This window comes from Anopheles coustani, chromosome 3, assembly GCF_943734705.1.
Source record: "Anopheles coustani chromosome 3, idAnoCousDA_361_x.2, whole genome shotgun sequence".
Classification (NCBI taxonomy): domain Eukaryota; kingdom Metazoa; phylum Arthropoda; class Insecta; order Diptera; family Culicidae; genus Anopheles; species Anopheles coustani.
In genome coordinates this window covers 18,027,665-18,042,546 of record NC_071288.1, presented here as the reverse complement: position 1 = coordinate 18,042,546, position 14,882 = coordinate 18,027,665, and the positions used below count along the sequence as shown (strand labels likewise).

At 45.7% G+C, this 14,882-nt stretch overlaps 1 protein-coding gene across 1 annotated transcript; it reads left to right on the top strand.

Moving 5' to 3' along the window:
- The first annotated feature begins 109 nt into the window (after nt 1-109).
- LOC131271763 (ubiquitin carboxyl-terminal hydrolase 8) lies at nt 110-14,311 on the top strand. Its single transcript, XM_058273290.1, has 11 exons — nt 110-1,032; nt 1,096-1,234; nt 1,297-1,595; nt 1,677-1,807; nt 1,898-2,219; nt 12,189-12,319; nt 12,516-12,615; nt 13,226-13,342; nt 13,429-13,638; nt 13,727-14,088; nt 14,153-14,311. The coding sequence occupies exons 1-11, from the start codon at nt 262-264 to the stop codon at nt 14,271-14,273; spliced, it is 2,703 nt and encodes a 900-aa protein (XP_058129273.1). The 5' UTR covers nt 110-261; the 3' UTR covers nt 14,274-14,311.
- The last annotated feature ends 571 nt before the right edge of the window (nt 14,312-14,882 follow it).

Below are 14,882 nucleotides of genomic sequence, written 5' to 3'. Positions count from 1 at the left end.
CATGTTGTCATTTCCGAAACAGTTGTCATCTGTTGTGATGCACCCAAATTTATTTGTGAAAACAGTGTTCATAAAACTGGGCAACAAGAAGTTAAATATCGTGAATTCTTTTCGGAAAACACAAACACTACTCTTTTTGCGGGTGTAAGAAAACGTTCGCTAACTTAGCGTGGGTATTTACGCCACGATCCAACCTGCCAAACTTTCCAGAGCTGTTGTTAATGGTATGGTAAAACTGCTGGCTCGGCACCGACAACCACAATGAATCATCCCAAGCCACTGCATTTGGCAGAAACGATAGAGGAATTGGAAAAATCGTATATGAAACTGCCCAACCTTAAGGGCAAAGAATTGGAAATGATCTGTAAATCTGCCCGCAAGTTGATCGAACTGAGCGATCGTTACTACCTTGACCGAGATGAGGAACACGCGTACTGCGGATACATGAAGCTTATGAACCTTACCCAAAGCCTTCGCCGTCATAAGGATTACGAGCGCAAGAAAGATATGGTCAAGAAGGTGGTTGGTACTCAGTCGGATTTTAATACAATATTCAAAAAGCTGGGAAATCTGCAGAAAAGTTTGGTAGAACGCTACGAGGAACAGGCACGCCGGAAGGGGATACCTTATGCTGTACCCTCGGCTCGAGAACCCTCCAGCATAATCCCATCCGTACCGGTAACACCGCAAACCGTGGAATCATCGACACCGACCGTGAAGCAGACGATCGATGCATCAGAATTGCACGCCATGATCAACGACTGCCGGGTTAGTCTGCTGATCATGGACTGTCGATCAACGGAGGAATTTGAGGCGTCCCATTTGCGGTACAACTACTTGGTGCACGTGCCGGAGCATCTGTTGGTGGGTGGTATGACCTCGGGAAAGCTAAACAACGCTCTACCGGAGCATTCGCGTACGCTATGGTCCAGCCGGATGGTGAAGGAATTTGTGGTGCTGATGGATTGGAACAGCAGTGGTATCCCGGCGAATGATACACCGATTTATGTTCTGAATAATATATTATGCCATGTAAGGTTTCATTTTGCAGCTCCTGTTTCCCTTCGATGGTTAAAATTTGTTTACTCTTTACAGTACGATCAGGATATAGACAGCTCGAAGATTACACGACTCAATGGCGGATATGAAAGCTTTCGAGACCGTTACCCGCAGAGTTGTACGAATCCTTCGTACCAACCGCCGCAACTCGTGCACACCAATGGAGTTGATCTTGGTAAAAACAAAAACACAATCAAAACCATTTTCAATTTGCTAAATATTTGCCTCTTTTTGTAGATGATATCGAGTATCCGAGCATTCACCTAATTCCCATGAAGGAGAATTCATTCTCAAAACCGGCCATCAAACCAACGATCGACCGGGACACGAAGGAAGCTGCTGTTAGCTTGTACCAGTCGAGGCACCAACATTTGGAAGCAATTCTCTTCGAGCACGAACAGTTGCTGGATAAATCTAGAGAGAATGCCCTGAAAATCATTACGAAGCTGCAGGACCAGCCGGAGTCCGAGTCGGCGGAAGCTCAAGAATCACTGCTGTATGAAGTGATGCAGCTAACGGACCGTCAGCGGGATTATGTAAGGCACCTTGAGCAGGGATCGTGTGGAGGATCGAAAGAACCAAACCAAATTGACAACCAACATGCATTTGTTTCACAGGAAACTGAAAATGAGAGAATCCTGGAGGAGGAGCAAAAGTATAAGGAATTGGAGAAGGAGCAGCAGGAACGAGGAGAGCAAATTTCCAACCAACAGGCAGAGCAACTCGAACGCGAGGCGCTCGAGCGAAGGTAAGTAGAAAAGCGGCAGCCACATTGACGTCATCACCACATCATACGTTCTTTTTCTTCCGTTATTTTAAACGCCATTATTATTTGCAGATTGCTCGAAAAGGAGCGGCGGTTGCGCGAACAGGAACGGGAACAGCGGGAGCTGATCGAACGAGGCGAACGGTTGGCCAAGGAACGTGAGGCAAAGCTAGCGCTAGCCCGCCAGCAGAAGCAGCTACTCAAGGAGAACGTGCCCGAGCCGGAGAATGTAACCTACCCGGAAGAACGCCCTGCAAGTACCCAGTATTCGGTGGGGCCACGGTTGCCTCAGTTCGATCGCAACGCCAAACCGCTGGCCGATCATAATCATAATCTGCGTACGCGAGACCTCGACGTGGTGCAGCGTGACTTTGCTCCGGTATACGGGACCGTGGTAAGTAGTGGAGCAATTTTCCTCGTGTTGGAGCTGTTGTACGATTTCCTCGTTTATGTGCGCCCCGGTCGGTTGGTATCGTGGGCGGGAACGTGAGCATCGGATTAGCGCAGTGACGCCACACGCATAAGCACGTAATTGTACGCGTAATTGTGTGCATGTTTTCGGTGGTGATCTACATCGAAGTTAACACATTTTTTAAATGTAGAAAACACAAAGCAACGATGCAGTTCAACATAAAAAATAACATCTCTGATTCCATGACAGAAGGGCGATGAAATCCATTTCCTCTTAATTGGGATTTGTACGCTATTGCTATTCATTGAACCTAGCCATAGTAGAGATTGTGTTTTGTTTCAACTTTGGAAGTTTCACACTTCATATTTTGGCGAGTTTTCTTTTAGCTCTGAAACATTTGGTTATTACTTAAGAACCTAAAACTAATTCAAAAGCACTACGCGTACTGTTTATCGTGATATGATTTGGCACAATGGATATTCATGATTAGGCACAATGGAAGGTTTGGCTTCTTTCATGCTTTTGGGCACTTTCAGCGTGTTTAAATAATAGACATTTTTAGTTTTTTTGCATAAAGTTTTTACAAAAAGTTTTTACTTTAATTTTACCATACTTTAAAAAAAAAATTAAATTGTTTAATTGTACTGAAACTAACAGTTCTGTTCCCAACGGATCACGTAAGATCAACGGATCAAGATCTGATGAATTGAGTTCGAATACTACCTTCAAGTCTTATTTATGCAGAGTAATCTCCCAACGGACACGTTTAGAACACAAAGCAAAAGTATTTAAAAGAGGTTGGTCCGTATAAAGTAACCTAGGTACTTTCGTCATGTGTGCTACAAAAACACAATGTTGGGAAGACATTAGCTAAAATTAGGAAACTACAACCATTCGTTCGAATTTGTTCTTCTACTCGTGATTGCGGAAAAGTTTAACTAATATAACGTTATGAGTCGACGCATGGACACTATCTTCCGCCCCAAAATATACTGAAGCTTTCGTTGCACTTGCTCCAGACGATGGAGGCGAAGGGCACAATTATGCGCTTGCAAAACTTTCGCTACTTCCTGGCACTCGAATCGATAAAAGCATAACGGAAGAGCAATAATTGCGCCCCACTCCGCTGCGCGGCGTTCGAAAACTATTTTCGAATCGAGCCGAACGTGCGGGGGCGGGTGTGTCGTCTCGTCCTCCGAGCGGAACGTTTGGAACGGAAGATCACCACGAAACCACCACCAGACGATGTGTTCGGGTGTCATTTCGTTAGCAATAGAAAATAATTGATGCGCTACCACATAAAAGCGCACCCTCTGCACTGTGCGCTGCCAGCTCCCTACCCTTGGGGTGGGTTGGTGCGATTTCGTTCCGACCGGTCGTTCGACCCGGGTCATAATCGTACATTGGTGGTGGTGATGCATTGCGGATGTAGACGACAAAAATGGTCCAGCAATTGGGATTTTTCGTTGCACCACACGAGCACCCTCTTGCCAGCATCCCCGGTAGCGAATACCCGGCCTTGACACTGAGGACAGTCGACATTCCGCAGTAGTTTTCTGTACCATTCTCTCTCTCTCGCTCCCTCACTCACACACTAGTACACTCCCTATCTCTACGTAGCGCTCTTTCCTTCCCATGGAAATCCCAATTTGTCTAGCACTCTGTCGCCGTTTCCGACACACCCTTGTTTCGGCCAAAAAACAGTCCCCCTCCGAATATTTTCTTCGCAGCAGGAAATTTGATTTCCGAGCCACCTACTTCCGGGGACGTAATTTCGCGCGGATCGAAGCGATGGGTAAAATGGCCCATTATCGGTTAGCAAAAAGGGTTGATTTGAAATTGGTCCGTTTTGTCGCTCCGCCGCCTTTGATCGTCGGCTATTGTTATGGTTTTTTGCGTTGTGGTCTGTGGACGATGGAGGCGCCTGGTTGTTGTTGTTTAGTTGCCTTCGTAGCATAAGCCGTCCCGGAAGCGCATTTTGTTGTGCCACTATGTGGTGCACTATACTAATTAATTGATATTATCGTTTGTTTTATCCGTATAAAGAACCTTATGAATAATTTCATTGTTTTCGTAAGCACTAAACTAAAGCAACAAAAAATTTATAATTGTGTTTTATATTTAGAAATGTATGTTGATTTTTAATTTAAAAAAAGGTTTAGTTTTGACTTTAGTACGCTCCTTTTTACATGGGTGTGTATGTGAAATAGTTTTTTTTTAAATTTATTTACCCTTTGTCCAATTTACACCCTTTTTCCAATTAATCCAGACTATGGGAAAAGTTTTATTTTTGATTGTAAATTATTGAATCAATATATATTTATATCTTTGTACGTCCAATTAAAACTTTGGTTTTAAATTAATTGTAAAATTTCGAAATGTATACTTTGCAAACAATATGTGAATAGTTTTTAAGAGTTTGTTCGCAAACTTGCAAGCTACTTGAAGTATTGCAACTCATCAAGGCCGATTTTTTAGATGTTTTGTATAATCTTTCAAGTAGATTAAGGTTTTCATCAAGCTTAATTAACAGACCATTCGTTTACTACTGCCATACACTATTATTTTATAATTTTTGTAACTGGTTCATACATTTCCAAGCATTTTTCCTACGTTACATATATTGGTACTGTGTTACAATTGAAGCCAGGACTTCCGTAACATGGTAAAGCATGCAGTTTCATGTTTTTCTTATAACCTTTTTTTTCCTACAAACGATTTCGTTAGCGAGTTTCTTGAACGGCCGTTATGGTGAAAGTAGTCGAAATGTTCCTTTTTTTTAGTTCAATCTGCTTCTTAGCACCGTCTTCTGAAGCCGTTTGACAGTGGAATTAGACACGCGCATTTTCCGCTGGACACGTGGACCGGCGGCAAACTGCTGGTGACCGTAAGTAGTGGTATTCCATCGAACGTAACATTGTGGGTGCCCACTGGCCGGCACCTGTTCGCTTCCGCCCGCCGGTGCACCCAATACCGTTGGCACGTTGCACGGTGGCACGCAGCGGAAAGTTGATTCCCGTGGCCGCTGTTTGGTTTCCCTTTTACTTTGTTTTTTTTTCCTTTGCGACTTCTTCACGTTCGTTCCAGGCAAAGTTTTGGCTTGGTTGTTTGTCCGTTGTTTGTCCTTACCCGCGACCGTAACCTCCGCGGTTGTCCTTTACCCTCATCCGTCCTTTGTCGCTTCGCGTTGGTCGGTGAGGTTTGTTTCGGGAATGAAGGGGAGGGATCTGTGTGGGGCCATGTGTTGGCATGATTCGGGTTGCACATTGCAAACGATGTCGTAAATCGGATGCACGCACAGTTCGGGGACAGCCGGGTAAGCCACCGTGAGTTACTAACGTTACACTGACCAGGTTGTCGGCATTGTTTGTTGGAAACGCGGTTCGGGCACTATGGAAATACTTACCTGTTTTTTCCACGAGCGGCCAGAGCGGACACTCATCGGAACGTGTCTTGAAGTCGTTGCCAACCGACAAACACACACACACACAGACACCACTGGGGGAGAGGGGGTTCCCATTGGGAAAGCTGAGCGCCTTCGTGTCCTTCCGAAGCATTCCGACCGTTTGTGCGACGATTTTCCCGACGCCAAATTCCGGCGCTTCCTTTCGGAACGGGATGGTACACATTTCAGTTCGTACGCGACATCCGACGTGAAATGTAGCAGCCTCTAGCTCAACAGACAAGTTGCGTGTTTTAGGGAAGAACCATCGCGTCAAAGTGTGTGTGTGTGTGTGTTTATGGTCTCCGACCCGAAATCCGCGACATACAACTGCCTCTTGCTTTGCGGCTGAATAACCGAAACAGCAAAAGGCGGCAACAAAGTGTGGTTTACACGTGGTTGGGGGAAAAAACAAAAACATTCCTCCACCACTGGGGCCATTCGCGGTGCGAGGAAAGGGAACCGTTTATTTTCCTTCCACCATTCGATACCGTTGATTACCCCGGTTCGGTTCGGTTGACGGGTGTAGTTGTAGTTTTCTTACCAAATTTTCCCGTCCGTGTCGCGGTTTTCGAAAACGACGAGAATCGATACTTTTTGTGCGGCGAAAGCGGGGGGTGAAAACATGGCGGTTATTTAATTAGTTCCGGGCGCGAGTGATCGTATCCTACTTTTTAGTGCGAACGTGCGAACAGTCCCCCAACAGGGAACGCCAAGTCGAAAATTATCGGAAAGGAGACACGAAAACGGAAAAATACCATAAACCCTAGACGGCCGTCTACGACAACTTTAGTCAACTGCAATGAGAACTGGCTCGGGTGTTGAGTGTCGCTTGAGTTTATCCCATCACATAAACACGCCGGTGGCTTCATACACGGCTGGATTGCAGCCTCGGGAGGATTCACCACCTTGGCAGGGAGTTTGGTGTTTGTCATCCGCTGAAGGAACCACCAGCAACCGCTAGCAAACGTGCGACGACGTACACCAAAGTGCCAAATGCCAACAACAGAAACCTAAGGTGGACTATTCCCGCCTTAAGTTCGTGTCCTATTAGCGAGCGCGAGAAACGAGAAGATAATTCAGTTATAAAACGTGCTAACAACCAAACGATCGGTCCAAAGGCATACAACCGGAACACAAGCACACGGTAACATAAGGAAACCAGTCTCAGTCCGATCCCGGTGGAACGAAGGTTTCGAGGACACCCGAGGGAAAAAGCAGGGTTGCACACGACGCACGCAGGTCGTTCGTTTTTATTCTGAGAAAATCATCACCGGCCAGCAAGGAGGAGAAAGGGCAGCACGATGGTCGTTGTCGCCGGTTATAAAATAAAGCTTCCACACTACCACCAGCTGATCCCGTACAAAAAGGTATGTCCTTTTTCGGGGGGTGACATGAAGGCGCACACATTCTTCGAAGGGAATACGTTAAGAACGCAACGGTGCAACTGTATGTCTATGTCGACAATTTTCTAGCTTCAAACACGCCACGCCAATGGCTTCGACGCGATGATTCGTGTTTATCGGTTGAAAATTAAATGGAGTGGTTAAAATTTATAACTCTTCAACCGGGGACCTACATTCGCCGGTGAGGGGGGCCCTGTTTTGTGCCCTCTGGGACATAGTGGGCAAACTTTACGGAGGTGATCCTCCTCCCTGGCGTGACATTCGCACGTGAGAATTAAATTACGTTCGGGAGGTATTCGTTGGTTCTTCTTTCATCGTTAGACAGCGCAGCATAAATTCAAACTGTATTCGCTTTCGCGGAGGTCTTTTATTTCGTCCACCTGCTTCGCCAACGACCAACGAACTGCTCAATCCTTCTGGGAACCATCCCGGACACGGAACGTCCTACCGGTGTGAAACGGTGAAGCGCACCCTGCCGGGTTGGTGAAGTCATACCGTCCTCTACGAAAGCCACCTTCTACACCACCAGCATAATGAATGTCCCATTGGCCGTCGCTGGTGAATGCAGATAATGTCCCGGGGGTAGTGCTACTAAGGGTGGTGCAAAAATTTCGCCCATCCAAAAGGGAAATTCACAGTTGTCATTAATTAGTGAGGCATGGCAATGAACATAAGAGGCGCGGGGTGCGTGTCCCGGGGGATGGAATTTATAATGTGCCCTTCGGTGCTGCTACGAACCATCTGCCAGCAGGTTTGCGGTGCTAAGGCTTGAGCCGTTACTCATGTTTTAGTGGAAATTTATTTGGCAGTTCATACCTCTCTCTAACCTGCTATTAGGCTCTTAAGCTTTCTTCTTTGCACTCGTAATGTAGTTCTCGTTTTTTTCTTTCTACCTAGCAATAAAAAATACAGTTATATATGCAAACATACACTATTATTTTATATTGTTTACCATCAACGTAATTGTCGTGATGGTGCTCCTTGGCTTAAGTGGTAGATTTATCGTATTTTCGCGTGTATAACGCCCTTTTTCTTCGACAATTACTAAACCGAAAAGTAGAAGTGTATGAATGTAGTCTTTTCGTCCGAACGTTTGAATCTTCTTTTTAATAAGTATATCTGTGAGGAAATTAAAAACTTAACATTGCAAGAGTAAATGAAATGTTCGAAAAAATTGTCCCTCAAATCACGAAAACGTTTCGTTTCCTTCCTACTGCAAACTTTCAATGAAACTGTGTAGCAGATTTCCGCTTTGCTTTGTTTTATTTTCCGGCAAAGTAACCATCGACAATCAAAGTAACCATCGACTATGCGAAACCATTCGTTGTGTGACTAGTAGTGAGGTTTATCTCTTTAACATTCTTCATCATGCTTTAAAAAGAAGAAAAGAGACTTAACATTTGTGTTTAGCAAACCAGATCAAAAATACTGTGATGGAATTGCAAAAAGGCGATGTTAAACACGCAAGAAAATTGTATTTCATTTTCAACTTTTGTTGCCAGAAGCGATCTTCTGGCCGTGATAAAGCAATCGCATAGTAATGAATATTTGAAAACAACACCGAAGGTTTAGGAGGTTTAGGTTTATAACATGCTGTGTAGTGTCTTATAGCGATTGTTTTCAGTTGTGTATTCAAAGTAAATATTTAAACATGTGACCTATTTCTCTCAAATCACTGAAAATAGTGATAGATAGTGTTCAGTGATCCATAACAATTGAAATTACCCATTTACCTCATGATTGTAGCCAAAACAACATGTTTTCATTCCCAACCCACCTTCTATGCCTCAAACAATCACTGCCAGCACAATTAGCTCGCCTTTCTAGTAACGATTTGTACGATCCTGACCGATTTGTCGCATAAACACACCACACAGACGTTTGCTGTAGTGAATAGAATAATTATTTTTAATTATAAATGTGTCCTAAGGACCGTGTCGAGGCGCTTCACTCGCACTCGCACGTTTCCCGGGCGCCTAATTGTATCAGAAAGTGAACATCTGTCACCGTCCCAGGGACATCTCTCTTTATCCCAAATGAAGGCAAGTCGGTCGGGGTGGGGTCGGTCGTAAGGAAAGCAATCAATAACTGACTGCATAAACAATGGTGTGCGGGGGTAGGTGTGCTAGAGGGCGTAGGCTGGGGGCTGGGGGAGGGGCTGGTGGCGCATCGTTATCCAGGCCGGTTTTGCCGAACCTTTCGATAGCGAAAGCGTGAGAGCGTCACTTCCCCCCGCCCCCCCCCCCCAAAGCTTCTCCAGCGCGCCAACGCTCGATTTCCACTTGACGGTGAACTCTTGGTGAAACCTAATCTTGTGTGGATGTTTTTGCTTCTGCTTTTGCGTTTTTTTCTTCTTCTCTTTTGTTGTCGTGGGCAGACGTTGCCGGGAGGGCTTCGGCTTCGGAAGCAGGGATGCGTTACTGCTGTGTCTTCGGTTTCTCATGCCCTTTCTCCAGGAAGGAGGGAGCGCCTTCGGATACCAGATTTAATTATTCACCAAGCCGTAAGCTATTTTTAATGGAAGAGCAACCTAACCGGGGTTGATGATTCCCGTTCAAGCGATGCGAGCTTTGACGAAACGCGGCGGCAAAGAAGTGCTCCGAGATGGATAGCTGATATGGCTTTTTTGCATTTTCCGACGAAAGGGTCCCAACCAACCGGGTCGGCTTTTCCCGGCTCCGATTCTGATACTGGGCGCGATATGTGTTTGTGTTTGTGTCGGCCGGCGTCATTGTCCGGTATCGGAAGTCAAGGCTCAGAAAATATGTATATATTTTCGGTTCATGTCCTTCCACCGTCCCCCGACCCCCCCACTATTCGTCCGATATATCCGAGGGGTTTGCAACAAACTATCCATTCATGTGCATATTTTCCGCGTCGGAGAAAGTTTCCTTCGGGCCGCAAAGAAGACATCCCCGAAGTTCTTCGTTGGGTGGAAAGAGTTCCCCCTCCCCTGCCTAACTACACGTTGGCACGATAGAGCCCAATGGAAGGGCGCACGGGCTTCCATGAACCGGGGACCGGTTCAAAATGGCGCTGGAGGTCAATGAGTGAAGTTGCACGACGCACTCGCAAGTATTTGTGTACGGCGTCTTTCGGGGCCAGAGGGGACGTACTTTCGGAGTGGCCTTCCCCGGGTGGGCTGGCTGGCTCGCTGCCATCCCGGTCGGCCCTCGTTCGGCCATCTTGGAGACAGAAATAGTTATAACGAAATTTCCATATATAATGGAGCTCGGAGCGCAAATGGGCGGCAGCGGAATATATGTGTTGACTCACTCGGTGAACTGAGTTAAAGGGAAAAGCTGGAAGGGAAAAGACTAGTGATGAGAATAACAACTCTTTTTAGAGATTTGAATCAGAGTGAATAATCATAACGATGATTCGAATCTTTAAGTCACTCTTTTGTGATTTAAAACGTGTAAAATGATTTATTAACCTTCGAGGTGATTTGAAACCTTAACTGGGATTCGAATCATAAAAGAATGAACGAGTGGGTAAAAGAGTCACTAGTCGCCATAGAGATTCGAATCCCAAGTTGTGATTCGAATCCCAAGATGAGTTTCGAATCCTAAGTTGTGATTCGAATCCCAGTTTGGGAATCACTATATGGGATTCGAAACGCAAAAGAATGAACGAGTTGGTAAAAGAGTCGCTAGTCGCCCATGTAGTGATCCCAAACTGGGATTCGAATCACAACTTGGGATTCGAATCACAACTTGGGATTCGAATCTCTATGGCGACTAGCGACTCTTTTACCAATTCGTTCATTCTTTTGGGATTCGAATCCCAGTTAAGGATTAGGGATCAAAGGGAGTCACAAAAACTATCTCTTAGGATTTAAATCGTTCATTCAATATTAAGATTCGAATCACTCACTCATTCTCACTCAGAGCGCACATCACTAGAAAAGACCCCCGAAAAACAACTTTCGGGCGCGAACTCCGAGACCCCCTACTTCGGACCGCACGGAGTTAATGGGAGTAATTGATTCTTTCATCGCGTTTTTCGGTATCCTTTTCCCATCGGTTTGTTGTCCCGGTGGCCGGACTTCCAGCAGTACTTTCGTGGTTCGAATGTTTGCGACCCAAACCATTCGGAGGGGGTTTCCTTTTTTTTTTGTTTTTGGTTACTTTCCCGCACACAAAGTTGTAAGGATAGGATGGGGGAATAAATCCCTTTGTTCGGGATCGAGCTGTTATAGTTGCAGTTGAACTAGATTTGGTACTCTTTTTTCCGTTTCTCTTCCCATTGTTTAAGCTGTTGTTTCAGGCTAGTCAATTGGCGTGGCGAAATGTAGGATGAAGTAAGCAAGTAAGTGGGTATGAGAGCCCGCGGTTTAGTTTTCCACCGCTCGAGAAGTTATTCCTTCGCCATTGTTTCCTTCAAGTGGGTCGCACGGAACCAGACGGAAGAAAGTGAAAAAAATAATAATAAACCACACAAAAAAAGTAGGAAAGTAAAATTCTATTATAACATACAGACAACCCAATGCTCACGAGACAAGGGCGAGGTGAATGGGAGAACCGGACACATTTTTGTGAAGATAGTTTTTCGAAAGAAAAAATCGATCGACTATTATTCAACATCGTTTGCACGGTCGGGTACAGCTCGGACATGCTTCGGGTAGTATGTAGAAGCTTTAAGCTTAAATTTATAATAGTTTAATTTAATTACCCGTGTGCAAATGCGACGTGCAGTAGGATTTCTGCGACTGCCCACCGCACCGGAACCGGATTACATGACATTTGCTGTCATTGGCAGGATGTCTTGACACCCCCGTCCCCGTTGCCGTTTTCCGCCCGCTTTCAAAGGTTACTGCTAGCGAATTTGCATATTTAGCGGCCGGGCACAGACAACCCTCCGTACCGGCTCGTTTCCGGCTGCAATGCACCGGACGCTACGCCACCGGTGGGAGCCCACTAAAAATGGAACCGAATTAAAAAATAGCAAACTGAACGTGTCGGGAAAGTGCGGGGGGTTTTTTTCCCTCTCTAAATTTTCTACCAACAAACCGTGTTCGTCTTATATGCACTTTCTCTACTCCGTTGTATGTGTAAATATAATTTTTCGTTTCTTCTTGCTTCCGTTTCCCCATTCCCGCAGGGACGCGGGCTGACGGGTCTGAAGAACCTGGGCAATACGTGCTACATGAACAGCATACTGCAGTGCCTCAGCAATACGTACTTTCTCAACGAGTTCTTCCACGATCCATCGTACAAGGCGCGCCTCAATCGGTGAGTATGACTGACGGCTTCCAGGAAAAGAAAAGGGGTATTGGGTGGTGGTGTTGTTGGGTTTCATTTTTCCCGACCTGTGGCCCAAATGGCAACACCTCCATTCCCCATTCGCCTCCTTTCTCAACGATGTGGTAATGGTTCGTTATGTTCCTCTTTTTTTTTTAATCTACGTTTTTCCTTTCCATCCCGACAGGAGCAACAAAACGCAGGGCAAAATCGGTGAAGAGGTGGCCGCGGTTGTAAGGGCGCTCTGGACGGGCCAGTACAAGTGTATTGCCAGTAAGAATTTAAGGGTAAGTGGAGGCAAAAAGCAACAGCAGGTCCTTGCCTAATTTCGAATTGACAAAACTGCTGGGTGGTGTGGGGAAGGGCACTATCGTGCTGAGGATATTTTTTTGCCGGCGAAAGCGTTTAAGACATGCTCTCAGCTGGCAAGGTTACGAGGGAACAGTAATTAGCTTTCCCGGGGCGTGTAATGAACAGCGTGTTTCGTGACATGTGGTGAGAATAATTTTACATATTTTTAAAAGCGCACAAAACGATGCACGATCTTTGCTTGCCTTGAATGGGGTGAGCTAACTTGTGTTTAAGTAGAACAAGCAATTGACCGATCTTTTATGGTGTACCGGAACCTACAAATGGCTCACGTAGTTAAATCATGTTTTAGAAGGCAATTACTGAAAATAGAAAAATATTTCCTCGTTAGTTCTATATTTTCCATTCTTAATCCATTTGAAAACATGCTACCAAGAGATTTCTAACCTTTGTAACCTCTCAGCTGGTTTCAATTGTTAGTTTTATGTGCATTGACTGAGAGAAAGTAAAGAACCCCGCAAGATCTACGAAAAAACGAGCAAACAATAGTGGCTAATTTACGTTTTGTCTTTTGATGAATCGGTACAGTATGTCGTCGGCCAGTACGAGCGACAGTTTGGTGGAATCGAGCAGCAGGACTCGCACGAATTTCTGACCATACTCATGGACTGGCTGCACTCCGACCTGCAGACAATACAGATGCATGTAAGTGATCCACGTCCGATGTTGCCGTGAAACCAGAGCGCGAGCAAACTAATGAATAAACATTTGTTTTTCCTACCAACCAACAGATGTCGACCAGCTTCGATAAGTTGCCAGCGTCGGAGAAGGCATGGATCGAGCACTTCAAGGGCAAGAGTAGCTACATCTCCGAGCTGTTCTACGGGCAGATCAAGAGCACGGTCAAATGCAAACGATGCGAACAGGAGAGCGCCACGTACGAATCGTTTTCGAATCTCAGCCTCGAACTGCCACAGGATTCGAACATTTGTTATCTGAAGGTAGGGGGGATTTTGACGTCGTTTTTTTGCCGGCCGATCGGTTTAACATTTCCGAGGGTGTTCTTGTTTCGTTTCATTTGCTCCCCAGAACTGTCTCGATATGTACTTCCACGGGGAGGAGGTGCGCGGCTGGCACTGCCCGAAGTGCAAGAGCAATCAGGACGCGATCAAAAAGCTGGACATCTCGCGCCTCCCGTCCATCCTGGTGGTCCACTTCAAGCGTTTCTACGCCGATCCCGACGCCATGGCGACGGTGTACCGGAAGAAGCAGACGCTCGTCAAGTTTCCGCTGAACGAGCTCAACATGACGGACTACCTGGCCCGCACGGAGGTGATGCGAAACCAGCGGCTGAAGACGCACCGGTACCATCTGTACGGCGTATCGAACCACTACGGTTCGATGGAGAGCGGCCACTATACGGCATTCTGTTTAAACAATGTGCACCAAAAGTAATTAATTTTCCATCGCTGAATGTTTGTCCAGGGTCTAATCTATCTGTTGTTCCGTTTGCAGATGGTTCAAGTTCGACGACTACAATGTGTCAAGCATTGATGCCTCGGATGTGCAGGCCAGCGCAGCGTACATTCTGTTCTACTCCTTGTTTCCCGACCGACCACAATCCGACGTGCGATAGGAGCACTCATTGCTTCTAATTAAGAAAAAAACACATCTACACCTCGCACGCGATCGTGTATGTGTGTCGTCGATCAATCGTCGATCGGCGAGAGTCAAGACTTGAGAACCGTGCAATCGATGTTCCGTTCGATATTTAGCCGTCGGCGCATGTTGAGGAGAAAGCTTTTAAATGAAATGAAAAATGAGTCGAAAATGAAGGCTACCACTACACACTACCACTTATCGCGACTACAGGACACGTTGTTCGACTCAGCGGCCGAAATCGTTCCAAACGAAACCGCAACAAAATGATGTGCATTCTTAAAACAACGACACTGTGATTGTCAATCAAAAACAAAATGAAAGAAAGGAAAAGAAAATACCTTGCAGTACTAATAGAGGTAGCAGCGCAGAAGTAGCGGTAGTAGAAATAGAAGTTGTACCATTTGAACAAAATAATTACAGCGAGAACCGCGGGTAATGCAAATGAGTGGAGGAACTAATGATACAGGAGAGTTGTAATATTTTTTTTGTACGAAGAAAAGTTCGAATGTAGCGAGGATCAGGAGGCAAGCCATTTGAAGTGCGGAAGCCTTGGGAAAAGGGCGATTTATGTTAAATGCTAAAT